This window comes from Phaethon aethereus (assembly GCF_964289735.1).
Source record: "Phaethon aethereus genome assembly, chromosome: 1".
NCBI lineage: Eukaryota > Metazoa > Chordata > Aves > Phaethontiformes > Phaethontidae > Phaethon > Phaethon aethereus.
Genome location: NC_138575.1, coordinates 137,880,644 through 137,907,796, shown reverse-complemented (window position 1 = coordinate 137,907,796; position 27,153 = coordinate 137,880,644). Strand labels below are relative to the sequence as shown.

The window sequence follows — 27,153 nt, the reverse complement described above, 5'->3', positions numbered from 1 at the left end:
CCTTGGAATTGCTTGTGGGAGACAGCTGGCTCTTCAGCCACAGGCTGGTACATATGAATAATTTGTGAGCTTCCTTTGACTTTGAAAACCTTCTCAAGCCAACAGAGTGGGCCACTGAATCTCGTTCCACTTACAGGCATCCAACCGGGAGCATCTCTGCTGAAGCCAGAGTCACCCAGGTGGGAGGACGTTGCCAGGAAAAAACACTGGATGCAGAAATGTTATTCAGTACAGTGTGTGGCAGCATAATTACACGTTAAGGAGGGGGGCTGTCGGCATGCATGCTTTGTCATATGTGTACGGGTGTAGTTTAGACATCATCAGTACACCAATGTTGGCTGTGCATTTCAGGCAGTAAAGATGGCAGAGGCTGGCATCATGCTCTGCTTACAGAGGAGGCAATTCCAGCATTCAGATGGCCAGTGTTGCTGGGAGGTCCTATTTTTTTCCTTTGGGGGACATTCTTCTTTGAGATTTTTTCCTAACATAGTCCAGTGTTGAAAACCTTTTGGGTTTTTTTTCCTGTTCTTGTCCTGTTTTTTGTAACTCATCTTGTGATACTCATCTTGTGATACTCATAAGTCCTCTCTGCAGGATCCCTTCATATCTCTGTGGCCCTCTTTGCCATGGCCAATTTTCACCCAGAGGTTTCTATGTAATTTCTGCTCTTTGGCTGGTGCCTGAAAAGCCCCATCTCAATATAGCAGGCAGGAAACTCAATGTTTATTGTGAACAGAGCTCCAGAAATGCTTGTGGCCATCCTGAGAGAAGGAAAATAAAAGGGAATCTCTCTTGCAATCACAGAGTCACAGAATCACTAAGGTTGGAAAGGACCTTCAAGATCATCAAGTCCAACCATTAATTCAGTGCCACCATGTTCCCTAAACCATGTCCTGAAGCACCACATCCACATGTTTTTTGAACACTTCCAGAGATGGCGACTCCACCACCTCCCTGGGCAGCCTGTTCCAATGCCTGACCACCCTCTCAGTGAAGAAATTTTTCCTAATATCCAGTCTAAACCTCCCCTGGCGCAACTTGAGGCCATTTCCTCTCATCCTATCGCTGGTTACTTGGGAGAAGAGACCAACACCCCCGTTGCCACAACCCCCTTTCAGGTAGTTGTAGAGAGCGAGAAGGTCTCCCCTCAGCCTCCTCTTCTCCAGACTAAACAATCCCAGTTTCCTCAGCCACTCCTCATAAGACTTGTGCTCCAGACCCCTCACCAGCTTTGTTGCCCTTCTCTGAACATGCTCCAGCACCTCAATGTCCTTCTTGTTGTGAGGGACCCAAAACTGAACACAGTATTCGAGGTGCACTCACCAGTGCCGAGTACAGGGGCACAATCACTTCCCTACTCCTGCTGGCCACACTATTCCTGATACAGGCCAGGGTGCTGTTGGCCTTCTTGGCCACCTGGGCACACTGCTGGCTCACGTTCAGCCGGCGGTCAACCAGCACTCCCAGGTTGTTTTCTGCCGGGCAGCTCTCTAGCCACTCCTCCCCAAGCCTGTAGCGTTGCCTGGGGTTGTTGTGGCCTAAGTGCAGGACCGAGCACTTGACCTTATTAAACCTCATACAGTTGACCTCTGCCCATCGATCCAGCCTGTCCAGATCCTTCTGCAGAGCCCTCCTACCCTCCAGCAGATCAACACTCCCACCCAACTTGGTGTCATCTGCAAACTTACTGAGGGAGCACTCGATTCCCTCATCCAGACCATCAGTACAGATATTGAATAAGACCAGCCCCAGAACCGAGCCCTGGGGAACACCGCTTGTGACCAGCTGCCAGCCGGATTTAACGCCGTTCACCATAACTCTCTGGGCTCGGCCATCCAGCCAGTTCCTCACCCAGCAAAGAGTAAACCCATCCAAGCCACAAGCCACCAGTTTCTCCAGGAGAATGCTGTGGGAGACACTGTCAAAGGCTTTACTAAAGTCCAGGTAGACAACATCCACAGCCCTTCCCTCATCCACTAGGCGGGTCACCTGGTCATAGAAGGAGATCTGGTTGGTCAAGCAGTACCTGTCTTTCATGAACCTATGCTGGCTGGGCCTGATCCCTTGGCTGTCCTGCAGATGCCCTGTGAGCACTCCTAAGACAAACCGCTCCATGATCTTCCCCGGTACGGAGGTCAGGCTGACAGGCCTGTAGTTCCCAGGATCCTCCTTCCGGCCTTTCTTGTAGGTGGGTGTCACACTGGCAAGCCTCCAGTCTTCTGGGACCTCCCCTGTTAACCAGGGCTGCTGATAAATGATGGAGAGTGGCTTGGCAAGCTCCTCCACCAGCTCTCTCAGTACTCTCGGGTGGATCCCATCAGGTCCCATAGACTTGTGGGTGTCCAGGTGGTTTAACATGTCCTTAACTGCTTCCTCCTGGATTATGAGGGAGGAATTTTTGGATTATTGTGCTCTCCATCCCCATCTTCCAGCTCAGGGGGTAGATGCAAAACTTGAAACAAACAACTGCTTTGGGGCTTGAGGCTTATTTCCACGTTTCTGTGGGATTCAAGTATAGAAGTTTGTTTTCTTCCCAATATATAGCATTCATATACAGTATATGCAGATTGCAGAAACATTCAAATATTACACATGTAATATTCTCAAATGAGGGTGCTAATCATCATTGTAAAATATAGTTTCAGTGTATTTCTCCCAGTGCCTGCCTGAAGCTGACCATAAATCTTTTTGTCCCTCTAAATTTGTATTCATGTCAGTTTTATTCACTGCTATTTTGCTTCACTTTGTCATGCTTTAGATTGCACATCATGCCCAGTAGTGGAAGAAGAGTGGATTTTGAAATTTTTTATGTGTCAGATTTCCCTGTATCCAATTTTATCAAAAAGCTGTCACCAACTTCTTCTGAAACCAGCAAACCTTTTTATTTCTAATTACATTTTTACCATATGCTCATCCAGATGGCATATGCCAAACATTTTCTAGGGTGCTATAAAATGACCTGACTTTAGAGGATTTAACTGCTGAAGAAGCTTATGAAAAAAATAGAATTGACATTGGAGCGGGAAAATAGTTCTAGAAAAAAAGAAAGAAAAAAAAAATCTCATAAATCTTCCCAGTTATATTTTGTGCCTGTGATATTGAATTCTCAACATACTTACCTGCATGAAAACAGAGAAAATGTAGGGAATATTTTATTGAAGTGTTAAAAGTTGACTCCTTTTTGAACAGCTGAAAATAAAACTTTTGTCTGTTGAATATGTCTAAAAACTCTGGAGCTGTGAGCAACTCTCTGGTTTGCTGCAAAATGGAGCAAAAAAGAGTTTGTCACGCCACCAGATTCTCTGTAAGAGCAGCAATTTTACTTAGCAGTGTAATAACTGTTTGGGTAATTTTTTTGTGAAATGGCATTTCCAAGTAAAAGACAGATACAGTTGACACATGATTTTGACACTTGTGTCCTAGTTCTTAATAATTCTTGTGGGATTTCTTGGAGAAAATAATTAACTTGAGGTATGTGAGAGGCGCCAGGAATTTGTGGAGAGAAGGAAGGAAGGAGAGAAAGGAAGGAAGGCAGGCAGGCAGGCAGGAAGGAGGTCATTTTTTCATATTTAGCTACTAGTTAAGATAAGTAAATGAAGGTCAATTTTTCATCTTCTGGAGCATTTGTGTATTTGTTCTCACCTATGCCAGTTTCCTTTTAACTGTCATCATTGTTTTGATAGTCTTTCCAGATTATCAAGGGGAGAACTATAAAATACCCTGATGTTGTTATCAGTTGCCATAATATTGTCTTGAGTCTCAAACCACTTTGAGAAAGTAGATTTGATTCTCACTCAACCACCTGTCTTCAGGAATTAACTGCAAGTAAAGTGGTTTGAGACTGCAGTAGCAGTAGCTTCTGCAGTAGCTACTGCAATTTCCAGTAGCAAAGGAAATTTTGAGTGCAGAACCTGAGGCTCTAATAGAGTATGAACCAAGATGTAGTTTTGGGGCAGAGTCTCATGGTCTCAGGGATTCAGATGGACTATTGTAAATGAAGGTTTGTTCGGTGTCCTTAACTTGCATGGGTCATCTTGAAAATCACAGCTGTGACCAAGAAAGCAGATCCTCCATCCCCTCCGATTTAACAAGACAGGATTTTAACAGTGTTCAACATTTTGAAGTGATTTTGTTATTTCTGAATTAAAACTTTGATAAAAAGTCCATCCTCCTCACCCACTTCCACTCATCAGCCCATGAGTGGTTTGACATTTCCACAGACTCTTCTCCATCATTGACCAGGATTACACCTGCTGTGTCTTAAGTCAAAACAGTCTGTTTTGTAGTTCAATCGAGCTGAATACCAGAGACATTGTAACTATTTAAAAGCTAAGGATTAAAACCCTGAAAATTGAGAATTGGTGTTTACCTTTGAAGTAATTGAAGCAAGCTGTAATATGGAAATACAAAACGAAACACCAAAATGCCTGTCTCCACGCTGTCATGATATGATGCAACAGTTTTAGTGTTTGTTGGCATGCAGCTGTATTAAACGCACCTTGCAGTATCACCTTTTCTTCTCTTTTTTTGGATGTCACATTTTTTGGATGGAGAGTAGAGGTAGAGTTGTTCTGGTGCCTTTGTTATGTATTTCCAAAATAGTGTTTATCGTAACCGGGGTCGCTGGATTCATGCCATAGTTTTCAGTTTCTTAGAAGAGTCAGACCCCTAAGCATTTTCCTGTGGAAATGCAAACTCCTGCATAACCAATTTCAGCCTGCTGAGGACAGGCTTTTCTTAGCCGTCATATACAAGCCTCTCGGAATTAGCCCACTAACCCCTAAGTGGGATCAAAATGCAAAGGCTGAAAAAGCATTGTGCTTGGATACTTTGCTTTTAATTACTAATATGCATTATTAAATCAGGCTCTCATTTTAATTACAGTATTTGTTTAGATATTCCTTGGGTTACTTAGCGTGTAATTTGAATGAGGAAAATACTAAGAAGGTTTCCATAGAAAGTGTTACCAAGTTAATGATCTGAAGATTCAAAGTGCCAGCCCTAAACCATACCTCTGAATTCTGTGGCTTTCCCAAGCATGAATTCAGGCACACAGTTGTTATGTTAGAGTCCCCATAATGTCCTGGGCAGCTGGATTGTGTTTGCAGGTGCTGGCTGCCTTGTCGCAGCTGGTCAATGTTCTCCAACATACTCTTCTTTTCTAATTTTCTTGCTCCTTCACTCACTGTAGAGCCCTTTGGGAATGAGCATGCACACCCATTTTATGCCACCCTGCAGTGTGTCCGTTCTGCTCTGTGTGTCAGCGCGTGCACTCTCAGATGCCTTCTCTCTTGCTTCCCCTGTTACCATCTCTTTTTGAGTAGAGTAGTTGCCACAGAGAGCTTTTGAGCATAAGTACTTGGAATTGCACTTCTGCTATGATTTTCCATGATTTTTCATAGCTGCTAGTTTCTGTCTCGGAAGAAGCTCTAAGAATTACTCTGCTTAATAATGGCAGTTGTCTCCCACTGCTCTCAATAAGAGTATGTCGGAGAAGACAGCCTTTTGTAAAGCAGAGACTCGTCTCAGTCATTGAGAATGGTAGGAAATAAGTATCTCTTTTTGAAAAGGCCATCTAAGGGCAGCTTGTCTTTGTGTATGTGGAAAGAACCGTTCATAGTTAAAATCCTAGCCTTTTTCCTTTTCTTCCATTTTTCCTTCAGAAAAATAAATCTTTAGGTATAATCTAGGCACAGTACCATCTAAACACATTTTTTACTGTTTTTGAAGCAAATGGGAAGTTTGCAGTGTTGGAGTTATTCTTGTAAGATGTTTCACTGTTTAAGTGATGCTCTGTCTAAGATTCCCCAAGGTGGCTGTTTTGAGTCCAAGTTTGTTAGATTCTGATTTAGAACATTTAGCATGGTTATTCTTCAGGAGTCAATAATTTCCATAGCTGAGACGGAGATCAAATACCTCCAATTAATGCAAAATTCAAATTAGTCTTGAACTATGGTACTATAACTGGCATCTCAATAATGTACTAGCCACAGGAGGAAGCAAGTTTGTCAACGTACCATCACACAAAGCTTTGAGTATTCATCTAATCTCTTCTGGGATCATATTCATACATCTTGTTGCTCTTTTGAAATACACTTCCAGCGTACTGAATGATACAAGAATATCTGATGCAGCAAGCTGTGGAAGCGTGAGATGCAGAGCCATTTTAGTTGATGTATTTGAAGGTGGATAACCTTAAAAATCAATAAAGCCTCCTGCGCCACTCAGAATCGTGATGGACTGTTCCTTGCTGATCGTCTTGCTTAGGCTTGGAATGACTGATGCTGTGCTGCTGTAGATTCTCGGCACAAGCTGAGGCAATGGCTGGAGTGAGGCATCCACTAGCGGAGCTGCTCTTTTGAGCAAATCTGTATGTCTGCTCTTAGAATTTGTTAACTGAAGTGCAGCTGTTGGTGGGGTTTTTCAGAGTTTGTTTGAGGTTTTTTTTCTTCATGATTTAGTTTTCCAACCAGGCTACACAAGGGCTTGAAGAGAGAGAGGATGTACAATGGCAGGAAAGAAGTTCTCAAAAGCTCAGATGGTATTTTCCAGTTGCTTGTAAACACAGCATTTCCTCTTTGGACACAGTGTCAGCTCATAGTGCCCCAATTACAGAAATGGAAGAAATTATTAAATAGAAAATTTTAAATTTGTGGAAAGTTTGGTAAGGTTATCACCTAAAAAAGGTGACAAATGCAGAGCTTCCTACTCTCTACCAAAGCAAAGTTTGGAAGTTGAAATAGATAGTTTTTGAAATACCAGTGACACCTCAGAAAGTGTCCCATTTGAAAGACAAAGTGTTTGAATATCTAGAAGCCCAAATCATAAATAGGAGTTGACGGGAAGGAGGGTGGCTGGGAGGACTTGAAGATAGATTTTGCTAAGAGTCTGCATAAAACACTCTGGATTTTCTAACAGTTCTTTTGAATAAACATCATAGAAAATTATATAGAATTAATTGACAAAAACTGGAGGAGCAGGTAGAGGCAGAGAATGAAGTATCGGATGTTATGCTCAACCTAGTAAAAGAAAATGTATTTTCTTTGCTGACTTCACCTTATGCAGGTACTAGGAGAGTACAGAGATATTCTCCCTCTCTCTTCTATTTTTGTAAGGGACTAGCTTCTGCTACCTCTGATCATATGTATAAAAAGGCAGCCTGTTACTCTTAGGCAGAGTGAATCTAGTGATAGTGATAGTTGCTTTGAAGAAAAGCCCTAGAAAAATCCAGTCTCAGGAATAAACTCCCACTGAGAGTTTACTGAGATTTTGCCACTCTTCTGTGTATCAGTAATAGAAGCAGACCATGGAGACAGTGTAAATTGATGTCATGCCCAAGGTGTATGTGTGGGGGAAAGATCAGAGAAGTTTTTGCCAGTCACTCATGCTGAAAACAGATCTCTGAATGATGCTGTTCTCCTTATGGACCGCCTGTCTGGAGTTCTTCAGGGAATTGTATCTGAAGGTGGAAAAAGGACAGGAGGTGAGAGCAACAGTTCTGGTCACATGAGATGTCCCCTAATTCTCGAGTTATAACGTTATATGAAAGATTATCAAGGGTATGGGAAAATTACTTGATTTTAATATTGTTAAGTATTTATGAGAAGACCAGCTTTCAAACTGATGATACTGCCTACTGCTGTAGGGATACCTGCACCTGCCTCTCTGATGTCCTTTGCAGCCTTCTTAAGCTGGGCACCTGGCCATTGCCTTTCTCAGCGCAGGAGCCTGTGCCCTCCCTGCAGACGGGGTTGGCACTTGGGCTCCCTTTGTCTGCTGCCTTCATCCACCAAGAGCTGGAGTTAGCTCAGCACCTGCATACCTACAGTCTTTTGAAGATAAAAAAGGAGTTAACTCTTGGCCAGACAGCTTTAAACAAATACCATCTGAGCTCTGTCAAGACTTCAGTAACCCGATGCCATGAGCTATACTCTGTCTTCATGCTATGCTGACCGGGTATTGCTTGTTGTCTGCAGTGGTGACAAGGTTTCCTGAAGCGTATGAGTTCAGTTAATGGCATTTGGAAGGGTATGACACTGGAGTTGTCTGTCTGTCTGTCTATGTAATCGGCACTGGGAATGGGCAGCTGTGATTCAGCGAGGAGCTCCAGGGGTTGGGTGGGAAACACAAAGTACATTCCAGCTCAGTCTGCATACAGCATCAGTTACATTTAAGTGTTTATTGATGTTAATTTAGAAGTCTCTACAGTTTGAAACCATGACATCTTTCACAGATACGTCATGTTGGATAACTTTCATCCTTTTTATTTTCTGCTTGAAAAATCCAGATAGTTCCCTTCAGTCATGAGAATTTTTTATTCTAGATACAGTAAGCTTCATCATAACACTGTAGCTGAAACTAAAGTATTTTAGTAATTGCTGATAAATGTGTTTTCTTAATACCTCTTCTTTTTTGCCCTAGAACAGTTTGGAGTGACTTTGGAGAGTTTACCAGAGTAGTAAACATAGAGCTGTTACCTGTGCCGTAGGTAGTCATCCTCTCTTCTTGCAAAAGCCTGGCAGACTCTAATTGTTATGTTTTGCATTGTGAGTAGGTCACTCTATTATCTTTCCCTTCCAAAAAATGAAGGATGAAAAATTCAAGCACAGATGACAAAGGCTTTATTGTTGGGTTATTTTTCTTTCAAATATGAGGTGTGATTAAATGTATGCTGTCAAAGAGGGACCTCTTTATACGTTGATACTATTGATCAGTATTTGAGACCTGCCAGCAGCATTATTACTTTACGTGTAAGAAAATCTAATAGAAAATTATTAAGTTGATGTTTTAGTTCCTATAGTGAGAACATTTCAGGTATTCACCTCATATCGTTGCAGAAATTGCTTGGCTCAAGTAGATACCACAAAATCATGTTTTAATGATTTTTTTCCTTTTTCCATCTTTTATTTTTTTTCAGTCACATGACACAATCAGCCACATTTGAAGACCCTCGAATAGAGAGCTGCCAAATAACCCCTCCAGCTCCTCGGAAAGTGGAAATGAGGAGGGATCCTGTGCTAGGATTTGGGTTTGTGGCTGGTAGTGAAAAGCCAGTTGTTGTACGCTCAGTAACACCAGGTATGTTTTCCCCACCTGACCACAAAATCAAACTTGGGTTTAATCTACTGAGATGAAATACAATTCAAATTTGAGTACTGTTAAAATACTCAAGCAGACAAAGTAATTACAAATACTAGGTAGGATTTTAACCCTTGTATTACTAAGTAGTTGTGCTCCTTGCACTCATTTTTGAACCTTGGATAAATGTGTTAACACAAAGCCAATTTCAGATTATTGCGCTGAGCTGTTACTATTGTTTGCCTGAAAAAACGTTGACCCACCTCATTCAAGGAAAGGTTTTCTCCGTTATGTTTATATTGGTTTGATGTCACCCTCATTGCCATTGAATCAGCATTTTCAAGAGGTATGTTGAGTTGTGAGATTAAAACTTACACATTTTTCATTCTTTTAATCATCAGCTTCCCAAGGACAAACTAGGTTTCTACCTATAATATTTGGTTCTAACTATAATTGGTTTTGAAAAAGGGGGTGTTATTGCTGGCTTTTTTTAAATGAATACTTCTGTATAATTATGTGGCAAAAAGCCATGTCAAAACAGATCCCTAAACATCTTACCTGGAGTGAAAATTAGTGAGGTTTGTGGTATTTTTGAACATATAGGTGGCCAGACCTGGGACTGCTCAGTCTCCCAAATAGTGGGCTCCTGCTCTCTCTGCTTAAAAGTTCAATTGTTATGTAAAATTGCCTTGGAGCCAAGGGCAGCGATTTGACTTTGCTCTTGTTCAATATGTTCTCCAGAACACCCACAGAGAGCAGAGAAGAGGCAAAATCGACTTTGTGAAGTTCTGATGTCATTTACCCACGTGTGTGCATTGATTATATTTGTATTGCCTTCATATGAAATGAGTGGTGTAACTAATATTTGAACTAGATCCAAACAATTCTTTTCTCCCAAGTTAACATTATTAATGTAGTTTTGTGTTAAAGTTCAGTTTGGAAAAGGTGTTTATTATATTCTGTTCCAAGTGAACAGGAGGACAGATGAGCTCATTTTCCTACATGGATTTGTATCCATTTATGCTGCATAAATATAAGTGAAGTAAATTTTTGAAACCAAACAGAGGAAAGGAACAATATTAGCTCACTTGTTAAATGCATTGGTTTTGATACTGAAACATTTTCTTTTAAGACTTTATCTTCATATTAGTAATATTATTGGGTTTTTTATGTATCATAATTGCAGAGTCTAACAGAAGACTAGAGAGGATATATCTTTTCACTCGCAGTTGTGATGTCACACCCTCTTCTGGGCATGTAATTGTGCTGAGAAGCAAAGTGTTATGTGCATATTATACAGCATAAACTTAATATGCATTTCAGCAGTGTCAGAATCCAAAGTACATAGACACATACATGTCTGATTCTCTACTCAGAGACTAATGCTAAATATCTGTATCTAACTGCAAGTGGCAATGCTTTTGGATGTACATAAAACTTGTGTTTACCAAGTGGTAGGAATCCAGAGGACAAGAGACACAAGGACTGGAGGTATAGAAACTTACTGTCTTCAGATTGAAGGAAAAAGGTTTGTTTTGCCCAGAATGGAAAAGTCAGAGGAAAGACCTGTGAATGACTTTCAAATATGTAAGTGATGTTTCATAGGAAGGAGGGATAAGATGTTCTGCAGTGTTAACCTTGCCTGGGAGAAGAAAAAATTGGTTGCAGCAAGGAAGATCTGATGTAGACACTGGGGAAAAAGACTTCCCGATCTTAACAGCAGTTAAGCAGGATGATTTATTTACAGGAAAAGGAGTCATCCTCAGGGTGTTCTTACAAGAATATTAGACAAGCATTGATCAGGGTGGGGTAAGGTATGGTTGATCACACCTTAAAGGGTGAATTAGGCCACCTCCTACAGGTCCTTTTGGCCCTCCAGAAAATCAAGCCCTTATTTTGAGGTGCCTGCATGTGGGTTTGGATCTTAACTTGAGGAACTTCAGTAGAGACTGCTAAGCCACTAGCTTTCAACATTTTCCTGTTGAGGAAGTACTGGTAATGTCAGAAATAGTGTTAGTGTTAAATATGCCGTTAGTTGAAGAAAAAAACACTCATAGTACATGAACAACAGAGTGTGTCTGTGCATTTACAATGGTCTACTAACTTTTGCTTTTTTTTTTTTCATTTGTCTCCAGGCGGCCCCTCTGAAGGAAAGCTTATACCAGGGGATCAGATCATAATGATTAATGATGAGCCAGTCAGCACTGCTCCAAGGGAGAGAGTCATCGACCTTGTCAGGTAGTTGATGTTCTGTCACTTAAACTATGAACCTGTGCAGTCTTTTGATAATACAGCAAGTCTTGCCGCCTTATGGCTGAGAAAAGAGAAAATAATGTTACTTCAGTCATAATGAAGAATAGTGAAGTATTTTGGTATTGAAATGAAGTGCCCTCTTAAATGTCTGCTGGATAGCTGAAGAAGTATAAGATATTGGAACAGTTCCAAAATACCTGAGTATTAAAAGAGGAACAGCATTCTCCTGATACTTATTTTTGGTATATGTTGTTGACAAAACAATTCCTGGAGCAAGGTAGCTCCAGTCACTATTGCTCTATTGCTTTGTTCGCATGAAGAAAGTGAGTAGTCTGTCTTATGTGAAGAGGAAAGAAAATGTGGTGGGGTGATATTTGAGAGCAGATGGGTGCCTATAAATGGGAGTCTGTAGAGAAGCTCAAAGAGTGTTTGGGTAGATTGCAGGTAGGTGAGGTTTTGTGAGAAGACCAGGAAGGGCTGTGTAGATAGGAGGCAGAAAACAAGACAAAAAAGTGACTGTGGAGAATGCAGGAAAGGAAAAATGTCAATATTTGTAATGGGATGTAGAAGGAAGGAAAGGACAGGGACTGACAGATGCTCAGGATGTAGAAAAAGATGTGGTGTGGATGACATCATAAGCTTTGCATTTTGAGTAACAAGAAATGTTACTGCATTGCATAGAAAAATGACTAGTAATTAAAAAATTAAACATAAAAAATATTATTTTAAATTTCAGTAGCATGGTTGCTGGACATCAGTTTCATTTCTGTATTTTCCTTCTCATTGGTGTAAATGCTGAATTGGTGGGTCTAGTCCATGTCTGGAGACACTCAAGTTTTAACTGTGCAGGTACCTCTCCTCAGAACTGATAACTGTCAGTGTGACCCATGTAATTTTGAAAAGTCACATTTCCTTCCAGAAATTTGGGCAGGAGGTGTTGTGGTGGGTTGACCTTGATTAGAGGCCAGGTGCCCACCAAAGCCGCTCTATCACTCCCCCTCCTCAGCTGGACAGGGAAGAGAAAAATACAGTGAGAATCTTACGGTTTGAGATAAGGACAGGGACAGATCATTCAACAGTTACTGTTAAGGGAGAGACAGATTCAACTTGGGGAAATTAGTTTAATTTATTGCCAATCAAAATCAGAGCAGAATAATGAGAGGTAAGACCAAGTCTTAAAACATCTTCCACCAACACTCCCTTCTTCCTGGGCTCAACTTTGCTCCTGATTTTCTCTACCACCTCCCCGCCAAGTGGCGCAGGGGGTCAGGGAATGGGGATTGTGGTCAGTTCATCACATGCTGTCTCTGCCGCTCCTTCCTCTTCATGGGGAGGACTCCTCACACTCTTCCCCTGCTCCAGCATGGGGTCCCTCCCATGGGAGACAGTCCTCTACAAACTTCTCCAACGTGAGTGCTTCCCATGGGCTGCAGTTCTTCATGAACTGCTCCAGCCTGGGTCCCTTCCATGGGGTGTCATCCTTCAGGAACAGACAGCTCCAGCGTGGGTCCCCCACAGGGTCACAAATCCTGCCAGCAAACCTGTTCCAGCCTGGACTTCTCTCTTCATGGGGCCACAGCTCCTGGCAGGAGCCTGCTCCAATGCAGGCTTCCCACAGGGTCACAGCCTCCTTCGGGCACCCACCTGCTCCAGCATGGGGTCCTCCATGGGCTGCAGGTGGAGATCTGCTCCATCGTGGAGCTCCATGGCTGCAGGGGCACAGCCGGCCTCACTATGGGCTTCCCCAGGGGCTACTGGGGAACCTCTGCTCCGGCACCTGGAGACCCTCCTGTCCCTCCTTCTGCACTGACCTGGGTGTCTGTAGAGTTGTTTTCACATGTTCTCACTCCTCTCTCTGGCTGCAAATGCTGTGTGCTGGTTTTTTCCTGCCTTCTTAAATATGTCATCCCAGAGGTGTTACCACCATCGCTGATGGGCTCGGCCTCAGCCAGTGGTGGGTCTGTCTTGGGGCCAGCTGGAACTGGCTCTATTGGACATAGGGGAAGCGTCTAGCAGCTTCTCATAGAAGCCACCCCTGCAACCTCCCACCACTACCTAAACCTTGCCATGCAAACCCAGTGCCATGATAGTTGTACTCCCCTTGCAAATCACAACTGGAGCAAATGGGTGCTCATTTGCTGGGGATTCAGCTGTGAAGCAAACTTCCAAAGGAGATACAGGAATGGCATAAAGATGCCAGCAACATTGATCCTTTGATCTGTGCTAGGTGGGTTTGGACAAAATACAATGAGTTTGCAGATTTTAAAAAAAGGTGTTGACCTGCAAGTCAACTAACAGAAACACAGCACATTAGGAGGGGACTTCGACACTGTTGGTTTTTGTGACAAAGAGACCCCATGAACTGCAGGAACTGTCCCATGGCTAATAAATTTCTGTCATATGCTCTGTATTGACAAACAGCGTAAGCCTCACAAATGGGTCTTAAACTCATTTTTTATGTCTTTCCTTCTGCATAAAGTGATCATATTGCAGTCTTCATTCTTTCCCTGATTCTTTGATATGTACGTAATCAGAATTAAGATCTCTATCTCATTTCTCTGCTACCAGCAATATATAGTAATAACAACAAGGAAAATAGGCTGATTAGACCTGAGAGAAACTGGCTTTATTGTCTGCCTTCAAATGAGAAACTGAATAAGAATGTCACCTTTCCCAATTACGTTGACTCCATAGGTCGTATCTTAAATTAAGTGTTGTTGCATTCCAGGGGAAGCTGTTGGTGACACTTTTCTTACTCTGTAATTCTGCCTCTGCTCTCAAAATCTATCTGCTGTTGGGATTCTGACAGAGAATTATTCTTTGATGAGACTCAGAGTGAAATGTATTGGGGCTGTATATTACAGCATTTGAAATGAAGAGATTTCTTTTCATCACAATGTGGACACCTGGAATGATTAGACACTGTCACTGTACAGTCCTGACACCATAGCAGAAGCAATTTTTTACACCAATGAAGTAATGAATCCCTTCTGTATAATAGAAGGTTTTCTAATCCATTTCTAATAGATGGGTTAGAAACATCTGCAAGTTTGAAAATGCTTGCTTTCAGTTTTCAATGTGCATGGAAGCAATTTCAAAATCTTGTTTTCTGGTTGGTAGCAGTGTATCTGTGGTCAGCAATGAGTATGTTTTAGATGCATAGGTTAGGCAACGGGCATAATCACAAAATCATAGAAGAATTGAGGTGGGATTTCTGGAGGTCATCCAGTGCAAGCACTTGTTCAAAGCAAGCTAGTGTCAAAGTTGAACGTGGCTGCTCAGCAATTGTCAAGTTTTGAATATCTCCAAAGATGGAGATTTCACAACCACACTGGGCAGATGTTTCAGTTCTTAACCAGTGGCCTTTCAAAGATTATAGAAAGCAGCTTTTACAAGACATGAGTCAATTCTGTCAGCAGCCTTAGATGCGTCCCATCTAGGCCCATGGACTTGTGAGTGTCCCTCTTGCCTAAGCAATCCCTAATTCAGTCTTTGTCTGCCATGGGTAGTACCTCTGTTCCCTAAATTCTGCCACTAAGCATAGGGACCAGGGTGGCAGATCTTGTCACTAAAAGTCAAAGCCAAGAAAGCATCGAGTTCCTCAAGCCTTTTCAGTGTCTTTCATTAGGTTGCCCACCCCATTTAGAAGCAAGTTCATATTTCCCTTGGCTTTCACTGCTGATGTACCTGTGGAGGCGCTTCTTGTTACCCTTCGCATCCTGTACCAGTTTCAGTGCTGGCTGGGCTTTGCAAACTCCATCCCTGCCTGGCCAGATGGGGCTTCTGTGTTTGTCGTGGGTCACATCTCTCCATTTCCGTCTCTGGTTGGCTTCCATTTTGCGCTAGGTCTCTGTCAGGTGTTCCCTGTGGAGCCACCCTGGTGTCCTGCTGTGCCTGCCCGCTTCTTTGCAGACTGGAGTAGACCATTCTGGCACTTGGAGGAGGCTCTCCATGAAGATAACCCAGCTCTACAGGGCTCTGGCCTTTCAGAGCTGCTTCCCACAGGACCCTTCCTGCTAGTGCTCTGGACAAACTGAAGTCTGCTCTTTAGTTTGGACTCCTCTTTCTCCCTTCCCTGAGCATCTTTCTTACACTGTATCATCTCATGGGCACTGCAGCAAATCAATGAAAAATTGATATTCCAACACTGTATTTTTTTCTGTGATTGCATGGTCTCTGGCTGATTAGGTGTAACAAGGTATATTTTATATTCATGATGTGAAATTCTGTGGCTATTTTTACGCAGCTTTCCCTCAAAGCTTTTTGTAAAGTCAAGAAATGATTTGTCTTTATAATTGCAGAGAGTATGGAAAAAATTAATCTACTTTCAAAATACAGACATAAAGATCATAGTATGCCAAACAGAAAAAAATCCAAACTGCATGAGAAAAAGAGGCAGATTTCATAACTAGATAAGCATCATGCCTTATCAAGCTTAGCAAGATTGAAAACTTCCAAGCAAAACTATACACAAATGTTAGAAGTTAAGTCAACCTTGAACATTAAGCAGAGTTTTTAGTGTAAGACAATGTTTAATTATTTTCCAAGAAAACATTACCGGGACATTTACTTATGAAAAGAGTTATGCTATTGAAGGAAAAGAAAATGAAAAAGAGAATTTCTGCTATTATCTATCTTAAATCTGAAAAATAAAAAAATATTCAAAATGTCCACCAAAAAAGATATCTGAAAAATGTCAGTTAAATCTTTTTTCATTAGAAAAAGCATGTCCTAAGCAATAAATTTGCTTTATTTCTACATTTTCCACAAAATAAGATAGAGCACTTTTTTCAGACCGTTTGTTTTTCTTCAGCCCTTTTCCTGTCAGCTCAAAATTCATTGTGTACTTTTTACTCCTACAGGGTTAGAAATAATTAGACTGGTCTTTTAAGAAAGTCCCTTTTGTGTAATGGCTTTACTACAGGAAAATGCAAGAAGATAAAGGGAGCACATAATACAGAGATTTTCACATTGTCTCTTTATTCCATTTTAATGTTTTAATTATGTGTGTGCTTGCTAAACATTCATTACTGAAAATAAGCTTCCTTAAGTGGAAAACTATATTAAAGCCACCTCTGCGGACTCCAGGGGGTACTGAGCAGGAAGCTGGTGAAAGATTTGGTTTGTTTTTTAAGAATTGAGGGGTACTGTTGTTTCCTAGGAGGTCTCAGGTCTGGAGATTATCAGGGATATTCATTATAAATATTCCCTGTAGGTCATTCTCATCCATCTAATTCTTTTGGCCCTGCTTTACTGGCAACATTTAATTAGTGTTCAAGTTGTCCTTTGAAAGCCAAGGCTGCAGAAATATGAATACAGTATGGTTTGCAGACAAAATACATAAGCACTCATTATTTCTGGATAATGTTCAATGGCTTTTGCACCATATTATGTTCTCCTGAGCTGTTTTCAAGCACAAACCCAGAAGTTATGTTTATGCTTTCCCTTACAAAGAGAGGTCACCTTTATGAGCATCAGTTATGGCTGCAGTGTAGATGTGGTCCATTCGGGACAGAATGTTATTGAAGTTGGAAAAAGAGGAAGAAACAAGCTCAGTTTTTTAAATGTATGGTTACAGTCCAGGCAAGGAGCAAATGAACAAAACACTAAAGAAAGCAGATATATTTGAAGTGCAGTCGATTCAAAATTGTAGCAGGAGGTATTTATCTTCGTTTTCTTTTAGTGCTGGTACAGATTCTGTGATTTAAAGCTTTTCACACATACTTAACAATAAGTACTTTGAGATAACAAAGTTATTGCACAATGTAGCAATTTTTTGCATAATTGAACGTGAGCAACAATGCAAAACTAACAGAAGCTGTATTAATGAATGTACTGTATCAATTAATCAGTTGCTCAGAGGTGCATGTATTTTATTATCATTGGTTAATGTTAAATTTGTGTCTCTTTAAGAATCAGTTTAACGAACCAAACCTTCTTTTAAAACACTTAGAGAAATATAGCTAAAAAATAACTTGCCTTATAATATGTTTATAGGTAGTTTCTATAAGATGAATAACCTACTTCATTATCTTAGATTGTACTGAGTATGCATAAGTTTACAAGGACCTCAACATACGCAAAATGTCTTTTTATTTAGCAAGATATTTTACTGACATTTTCAGTGACACACAAATGTACTGCTTACCCCATAAAGCAAACTGAGTAGGGCACAGTAGTGGTATTTTGTTCATACTTCAATTAAAATAGTTGTTCAGGCAGCCTGTGAGGAGAAGTGTGCACCTGAAGGGAATGATCCATCTGAGATACATGTATTGGAATAAACTGCCCTGTTGCAGAAGGCTTGCTTTATGCATTGACTAAAAAAGGAGCACAGAAAACTATCTTAGAATAGAAACCTGACTTCTAGGTTGCTAAATTAGGCTAGATTAGTCCTGTTCCTTGAAACTGTAACAGCAGTAAATTAGTATTTGATGTCCTATGGAATTCCACTAAAAGGCTTTAATTGCAAAGCAAGAACTGAAAAAGGTGAAATTCATAAGGGCTTTTTTTTCTTGTTGGCTCTATTGTCTATTTAAGAGAAATGAGTCAAAAACCTTTCTGAAATAACTCTTGCTTTGGCAAGTCAATGTCACGGCAAGTTTTCATCAAGAGGATCTGGATGTTTCTTTCAATTCTACAGTAGAATTTCTGTTTAAATTTTGTATTACCATACAACTGGAGAGAAGGAACCCTCCAGAATTTCAGGCTGTGTGTTGCATTTTAAGTGCTAACATGAATTTAATCAATACTGACCCTTCTCACCATCATCATGGAGCGGATGAGGGTTCTGTTGCTGCTCTTTGACTCTATGTGTGTCAAGGGACCCATCTGCTTCTTCTGCATCATCATAGATAAATGCAAGTGCAAAAGAGCTCGGAGGCTGTGCCTGTCATCATCATCTTCTCACAGCAGCTGAAAGTATCACTTTTCTAATGTAATTTCTGTCTCTAGTCTTAGACTGTTTCATATATTGGATCAAGCAATTTTGGTGAACTTAATATTAAAGACATTCTTTCTTCATCAACATCACAGAGAAAAAATCAAGCATATTAAGCTATTAGCTAGGATACTGCTTAGCAACCGAGAATCTAGAAACCTACTTTTCCTGAAAAATCAGTCATGCAGACCTTTTAATCTGAAGGTACTCCATTATGCTCCCAGTTTGGTATATAAATCCAGAGGCTATACCCATTTTGTTTCAGGATCAAATTATCTGTAGGAGTTTTACAAGTCACATAAATGGAGGTGATAAGCTTTTTGCCATGACATTTAATTAGCTATCTCTAATCAGCTGGCCCAAGCATAGAGCTGGGAGTCAGGATATGAGAACTGTCTGACACAAGATGTGTTGTTGGATGTGTATCTGCTACCTTGTGAGATGTTTCTTCAACGTAGTACAGAGATAACAAGTACTTTAAATCAGCTGCTGCAATCTAACAGTGAGAGCACGGATTTAGTATTGTCTACCTTTTTTTCTTGGCTGCTGTGGTGAGGTGCTTCTGGTACTTGAGCTAATTGAGAGCTAATTGGGATCTCTCTAGATCTTAATTATTAATCTGTAATATGGTTTCAGGAATGCTTGTCCACCTTGTCAAAGGCCTGTAAGAGTTAAGCTGAGTTGAAAGCTTCATAGAGATATTGCTTGTTAAAATCAATATCAACTACAGAAATTGTACTCTTTTAAAAATCCATTGTTTCTGTGAAAGCATACAGTCTCCTATCTTTTCTGTGTTCTTAGCAGAAAGTTGGCTGACATGATTTAGACAGGTTTGGGCTCAATAGTTCAAATGTTTGGAATGCTGAGAACTTAATTTATTAAGTTTCTTTTCATGTTGACCGCAGTGGATGTCCCCTGGAGTTAGCAAGTTTGGTGTCTTTTTGAAATTCCAAAGCTTGATGTGTCATCCAGTTGAAGTGTTATGTCATCATCTTACTCTGTTATCCTCTAGAAAGAGGAGTCAGCCCTGATGAATTTCTGATCAACTGTTCCATAACGAGCTGCTTTGTGGTAACTGAATGCAAGGGTGCGAGCAGAGATACGGAACAGCTGTGCCCAAAACACAAGCAGCTGTACAAAATGCCTTCTTCATATGTGAACCAGCAGACGTTGCTCTCATTAGCTTGTTGTGCCAAGCAGGCTTAGTGCTTCCCATGCAACGAAACAAAAGTGTTGGTTTGTCTCCATGGAGGATTTACTTTGAAGCCAGATGCACTGATGTGAATGATTCGAAGTAATTGTTTCCATGTAAAGTCATACAAATGAACACCCAGCTTTGAGTTTTTTATGAATTAACCCTTCCATGTGATGGATTTTCTCCATATTGCATGCTCTGCAATAGATGTTTATCCCTCTTTGTGCTGTCACTGCAAGCCCTGTGCATCAAAGGATTACTTCCTGTTGGGACAGGTGGCAGGAGGTATCTAAAAATCTCGTATCCTGTGTTTAGGGTGGGGAGGGTTAGAGAGGAGATGTCAAACTACAGAAATCTCATGGTTTCTCTTTCCCAACCCCATTATCTGTCTCTTTTGGGATGACATTTCCAAATCATAAAAGATTATTTTGGACAAGTCAGCCCTCCACATCATGCTGTTGGTACTTGAATATTCTGTGGGTTACGTGGATGCCTTGAGCGCATTATTACAGAACAACTGCACTTTTACAGGTGCTGTGATATGGAGCAATTTAGTCAGCTGAAGGCAGAAAACAAGGAGGAAGACAAGACAGACAGTTTCAGGAGCTTGCTTGGGAAGCATCTGTCTGTGCAGACCGGTTCCTGGGACTCAGAATCAGTATGGTCTGACAAGAGAGGATTGCGCTGTGCATCTGGGGCGGAGATATGATAGTTGCATTGTGTAAAGCCTGTGATGCTTTCTGAAGGTTTGTGTTACACACAATGTGGGCAGTTGTGGCATCAGCATTCCCTTTTAACCTGAGACAGTGCTGGACATTTGGATCATAGAAATTAACTGTTTTATCTGCTGCCTAAATAGCTTCAGGGTGACAGAGAAATACTTCATTAGAAGACTGAAAGGTAGATGGAAGTATCAAGCAAAAGGCTTGTGGTTACTATGAATTGTACCCAAATGCTGTATTTTGATAGAAAGACAGCAGAAGTGATGTCAAGAGCTGGGAGGCAAACACGGTATTTTTATGGTTTTGTACGTTGACCATTGGAGGGTTGTGTCTGCTACAGGCGCCTTGTATCAGGGAAAAGCCGAAAGATTTTAATCTCCTGTTTTTAAGGAATGCTGTTTTGGGGGTGGCAGTTTTATATACACCAGTGAAATGTAAAAGATAATTTAAACTATTGAGAGTGAAGGGTGAAGAGACTGTGACCAATTTGCAGTCTTTCTTATAGTTGGTGATTTTGAAATACCTTTAGTCTTTAGCTTTTAGTTCTGTGGAAGCTCCTGGCAGTGTCTGTATTTGAAGGGTTTTGTGCATTTTACAAAAACTCATCTGTTTGTCAAATTGGAGAAAATAAAGCTAGCATAACTGTTAGTGTGGTGGCTATGTATTTCTTTTTTATAGCACAGTGAGTATGGAGGAGGAAGAAAAGCAAAAATTAATAGCTCTTAAAAATCGTGAACCGTGTAATTGGAAAATATGAATAAGTGGAGGTGTTAAGCCCTTCTCCTTAGAGCTGCTTAGATACTATGGGCAGCTGGCACATTGAGTGGTGGTGTAATCCTGTGTTTGCAGTTAAGGGAGCACTTTTTTTCTCTGTCAAGGTGGAAGCAGCACTCCCTGGGGTGGGAAGGAGATAAGGATAGTGACTAGGAAATGGGTAAAACCCAAAACTCAGAGCAAAGTGTCACGGAGAGGTCTTGGTAGCTTATGGTCCACAGTGTAATTTTCATAGACTCATAGAATCATAGAACAGTTTGGGCTGGAAGGGACTTTTAAAGGTCACCTAAGTCCAACCCCCATGCCAGTGAGCAGGGACATCTTCAACTAGACCAAGTTGCTCAGAGCCCCGTCCAACCTGACCTTGAATGTTTCCAGGGATGGGGCATCTACTACCTCTTGGGGCAAGCTGTGCCAGGGTTTCACTACCCTCATTGTGAAAATTTTCTTCCTTATATCTAGCCTGAATCTACCCTCCTTTCAGTTTAAAGCCTTTACCCCTTATCGCAACAAGCCCTGCTACAAAGTTTGTTCCCATTTTTTCTTGTAAGCCCCCTTTAAGTACTGAAAGGCTGCAATTTTAATTAATTGTGTAATGGAAAGCTGACTCAAGAGTTCCTGAAGATGGCAAGACCTTTCTCTGGGTCTTTGGCATGCTGATGCTCTTTGTGTCTTTGTGGCTTCCTGACTCTCAGAGTTATTTTTCAGTATCATAATCCTATTTACTTCCCAGACTACATTTAATCTATTAAGTAAAATAAAATGAAGAATGGTGCCTTCTGAAGCTGTGTGCACCCATAAGGTGCCTGTCCCTCATAGCATTAGGGTCCAGTTACAATGGCGCTCTCTAGACTTCCATTTCATATCCCTGCTCTGACAGCAATGTTGCCTTTCTGTCAAACAAAGGCATGTGGGGGTGACAGTGCTTGACACCAGTAACCTGTAGTTTGTCTATGGAGCTGGTAAATCACGAAAATAGTATGAGATGAGAAGCACCTGGTTGAATAGTATTCTGATAAAACTCTCTCAATCCAAACTGCTTCTGGATTCAAAGGGAGTGAGATGTCTAGACTTAATTGTGTTGTAAGAAAAGTGGATCTGGTTCTTGGTGCAGTTGACTTTAAATTTTTATGATTCTTTGTGTTGGCAAGGCCTAATTTTTTTTTTTTGAAGCTTTTTCAAAAATATTGAGAATTAAGATGAAAAGGCCTAAGATTGTCATTAGCAAGTCCTTTCTCTTTCCTGCTTCCCTCCAATAAGAATAATTTTGTGACTCAGAGTCTCTCTTAGCAGTCGATAGTATAATGTAATTGGAATAGGAAATGTTGTAGGGACTTCTGTGTTGGCTGATGGACTATAAAACTTAGAACACAGAATTAGATTGTATTTTTAATTTAGCAATAGTGCATCCAACAAGGACTCACAGAATTGCCAAGCGGTTGAGTATCTACATCTAACTCTTTCTGATATGCCCAATCAGAAGGTTAGTTAAAAGAGAAGGAGAATGGTTTCACGTATTCTGACTCATTAGTCCCCAAAGTGAGATTCCTCAGTTAAATAATACCACTGATTGGGGTGACTCTGGGTCATAGTGGGAAGTCAAAAGGACAAAACCAGTTTGACACAAGCAGTTTCTCGTTAAACAAAGGATCTGAGATAAAAACTAGTAGAAAATAAAAATGGTTAAAAATAAATCTGTCTTTAGAAAATAACAAATACTTCAAAAGGCTGTTTAACACGTTAGATTTCTGTGGGAATTTTTAGTCAACTCTTCCTGATTTGACTTCTGATGTGACAATTGATCATCTGTAATTTATTACAAGCAACACATGAAAAATAGTGTCAGAGAAGCATTTTAGCTTCCACTTTGGGTTTTTTTAGGCTTTCTCCCAAAGATACCATTCTCTGTTTGATTTTTTGCTTGACTTGAAACATCCAAGACTTCACAGACCTCCTGGAAGCAGCAACAGTAATAGGGGAAAGATGAATCACGTGTATTTCACAGCAGGTGACTTCCAAAGGATGTTGGTCTTACTCTTAGTCTTACTTTGTCTTCATCTGAAAAACCAAGAGAAACTTGTTGTGAGAAACCAAGAAGTAAGAAATACCAAAACAGAGACTGCAGAGATAAACCCAGATTGCCATCAACCTCCGTTACCGCATATTTCTTACATAGTGTGTGCGGAGATGTTAATTGTTCTGTTAGCTCTTATTCCTCTTCATGCAGACTAAAGCTTAATGTACTTTACCTACTGCATAAGGGAAAATCCTTGCAGTCCACTGTCTATATTGTTACATAAAGTAATTCAGCTTGGTTGGAGGTTTAGTTAAAACCAAATTGGTTCAGCTTATGAATCAAACAAGACTCTAGGAGAGGCAAAGGTCTTGTCATCTTGTGTCGTAGAATTTACCCATTTTATGATGATCACTTCAGGTTTTCAGCAGGTCTGTTACTCAGAAAGCAATATGCAAAAAGGCAGTTCTTCTTCTAGAGAAGAAAACTGGTTGCTATAGCAGTTTAAAATCCTTGAGGTCATCTGTATTCTATTAAAACTGTAGGATTCATGAGATTTAATCATTATACTCAAATCTTTGTTCCATACATTGTCTTTCTGCTCAATATTCTTTTCTATGCATCATTACAGTGTGCCTAGGACTGAAAAGGAAAGTATCATCTGCCTAAGAGTTTATCAAGAACAATAGCAACAACCCTCAATTTTGAAAGACAGCAAAAATTTAAAACTATTCATTAATTGAGTTTGCAGTCCAGTTTCTTTTTAATTCTTCATCTTGTGTCATTCTCCTTACTGCTCAATTTTACAAGGAGATTATACTTTTGTGAGCAGAAATACCCTTCTGTTCTGCATTTTATCGGAAATTCTGTTTGTCTTCAAAGTCTTTAATTAAATATTAGAACAAAGACATTAGTAAAGATACCGCTTTTTTTCTCCTTAAAAAGTATTGAAACCATTTCTTAGCGTTTTACACCAATTATAATCATGTTACAGTATCTAGCAGCCTTGTTGAGTTTATTAATAATTCATACAAGCTGCTGTGGGTTTAAGGAAGGAACTATACCACATATTCACATATAGGAGTGAACAAAAACTTCAACACGCTCTTTTGCAACTATTTTTTTTTTTCCTGGAGAAAGAGGAGATTGTATTATTTATGCTCTGAGGTACATAGACTGAGGATACAGTTTGCTAATGTAAGCCTTGGGGATGTTTATTGGACAAATAACATATCATAAGCATGCAGTATGTCTTCTGCACTGTGTGTCTTCTGCATTGGTGTATATGCATTTGCATACGTTTGTATGTATGTGCAGAGAGAAATAGGGATGTGGTACGTCAAGCTTTATTATCATGGATTTGGGATGTGTGCGTTACTTAGAAGCGAGAACCTGAAGTTCTGCAGCTCGTTTAAACCCAAACCTTATCAAGACATTATCTATGGTTTGTACAGCTGATTTGTTACAAGGAGAGTTGTGTTAGAGAGTTTTTAAATTTTTATTTGAAATATTTCCTGTATCTCTATCTAAAAGTAATAACTAAAAAGTGCCAACTCTGACATGTCATTGTGATTCTCTCCAGTATTAGAAACTCATATCTCATTTCTATCGTACTAGGAAAATACACGTTAAAATAGAGAATAATGTGAACATAGAGGGGGGTTTATAACCCTTATATTTTTATGAGTATTACTAGTTTTATAGGGTCTTTTTTAAGAATATTAGTGTTCATAGCATATTTGGATTAGCTATGTGTGTATATATATGCTGCATACTTTTTTCTAGAGATAACTAATACAGTTAATTTAATCCTTTTGGGAATTGCCTTACCCACAGGAGAGACTGTGGGTGTCATGAGACTTTTGTAAGTCGGGCAGCAACATCTGGAGCTACAGCTCCGCTGTGACGCTGAGGAGTTCAGGAGGGCAGAGCTGGAGGTCAGCATGATTCAAGGCAAAGCTGGTACTTCAGACTGACGAACTAAGGATGTCAGTATTTTATAATACATTGTTCCAGATGGAGCAAAACTGCTGCTGAGGATACTGAGCTGCCCTCACTATCCTGAAGCAAAATCTTCTCTCAGATCATTCTGTCCTTATGGTGATGTATGTTGGGGTGCGGCAGACTCTCCTGTACTTCCAGGAGTTTGCCAGGGAAGAATTTTGGGGGCTGTATCCATCAGAAAACTTCTGCTGGTGGGTTATGAAGCCCAGATGTGGCTGATAGGGACCATGATAGGGTCCTCTGACTGGGACCACATGCTCATCCTCTGCTTCAGACCAGCATTATGCACCAAAAGAGTGCTCAGCTCCCGAGAAAGCAGACTGCCAAGGGGGTAGTGGAGCCCAGGACCTGCAAGATCATTCTCTTCAACCCCTGTGCTGAGAGGCTGCGTGGGCAGGGTGCAGAGGGATATTTGAGGAACGAGACTGTAAGATCAAGGCAAGGAGACCAACTGTGAGAGAGGGGAGTTGATTGAGGAAATCATGGGAGAAGCTGATGGCACCACTGTCACATGGCAGGCATTGGAACAGGCTGCCCAGGGAGGTGGTGGAGTCGCCATCTCTGGAAGTGTTCAAAAAACGTGTGGATGTGGCGCTTCAGGACATGGTTTAGGGGACATGGTGGTGCTGGATTAATGGTTGGACTTGATGATCTTAAAGGTCCTTTCCAACCTAGTGATTCTGTGATTCTGTGATATTAGTCACTCAAGTTCAGTTAAAGCTTGATTTCTAAATAAGTTACCTACTGCTACCACAGATGATCCAGAGAGCTGCAGGATGGCAAATTCCAGGAGTTCAGAAATTTAGGGAAAGGACCTTGGAAAATTGTCCGCTGGCATTGCAAGGCAGGTGCTATCTTCCACCACAGTGTGTTGAACATGGCCTCTGGTAGTAAAAGCTTTGCTTCAGAAGAAGTCTGGCTAAGGTGAAGCACAGAGTAGATGTGGCTGTTGCTCGAAGCAAGTGGAATAAAGCCGCTACCGTGAGCATTCCTGTCTCGATCCCCTCGGCTCGCAGAACTGAAGCTTAGCCTAGGGTGAAACTACCAGAGGCTGTGAGGAGAGAGGCAGCATGTCGTGCCTCGGCTTGCCATTGCCTTAAATAATTCATTGACTCTGACCTTTCAGAGCAGTACATTGTAGCTAACAGAATGAATATAAAAGGGATATAAAAAGGAAAAGAATATCAAGTGAGATTAGGGAGGCAATATATATATATAACCATAGAAGGTCTGCACTGCTGTCCATTCCTGCAAGTGTGCCGGTAATTGGACATCATTTGGGAAGAGCAGCAAAAATGAGCCAGAAGTTGTCCCTTTTATGAGAGGCATAAGAAGCTCAGCCTAGTTAGGCTATTGGAGGAGAGATCAAGACAGCTTTATCTGAATGTGGACATCTGAACGAGGAAGAACTTGGATAGCAGGCACCTCTTCAGCTTGGTAGAAAAGCACAGTCCAGCCCTAAGAAAGTGCAGCTAGTAACACTGAGAGAGATGAGGGCAAGCGAGCTGTGGTCATTCTCCATCATTTCAAGTCTTTACATGAGAATCTTGCATCTGTTTGGAAGGATGTGCTGCAGCTCGAGCAGAAGTTAAGGCCTTCCCAAAACACCTGCCAGCTGTGGTTAGCAGGGGAGTTTGTGTTTTGCAGGAAGTCAGATGTAAGTTGTATGTTGGTCTTAGTGTCTTTGAATGCCTAAGAGTAATAAGACTGACCTGTCTCATACCTGAATTCTGATTATGAGCAGCTCAAAAAGCCATGCTCAATCCTTGTGGGATTATCAGCTCTTACTGGGAAGGTGTGACTTTTCCAGCAAGGTGGTAAAATGAGTAGCCCTATCTCACAGCGGTAACTTTCTGCTCTTGGGCTCTTGCTCACTGTCACCCAAGCCCATGTTCTGTCTACCCGCACTTATCGTCACACAGAGTATCTTTCAAAGGCTTGCCCATAACTGGATGTATTCTCCGGCCTTGCAGCCTCACCAGATATCAATTCTATGCAGGATATGACTTCTTTTTTTGGTGGTTTTTTTTTTTTCCTTTTCTTTGAGGTGTGCATTATTTCGCTGAAGCTAGCGAGCTGGTTTTTTGCATGGAAGTGAAATGCAGCATGATAAGCAGTTACTTCTCTGATAGACAGTGCTGAACATACGCAGTTTACAGTGTGTTTCCTTCAA

At 40.9% G+C, this 27,153-nt stretch overlaps 1 protein-coding gene across 2 annotated transcripts in view; it reads left to right on the top strand.

Annotated features, from left to right (window-relative positions):
* FRMPD4 (FERM and PDZ domain containing 4) overlaps window positions 1-27,153 on the top strand; it is a gene marked incomplete at its 5' end in the record, with an annotated part of 327,624 nt that overhangs the window by 250,600 nt on the left and 49,871 nt on the right. For both annotated transcript variants that reach the window (XM_082011525.1, XM_082011524.1), the window contains 2 exons: window positions 8,918-9,078; window positions 11,214-11,316. In XM_082011525.1, coding sequence (XP_081867651.1) covers window positions 8,918-9,078; window positions 11,214-11,316 — 264 coding nt within the window. The remainder of the gene's footprint in view (window positions 1-8,917; window positions 9,079-11,213; window positions 11,317-27,153) is intronic.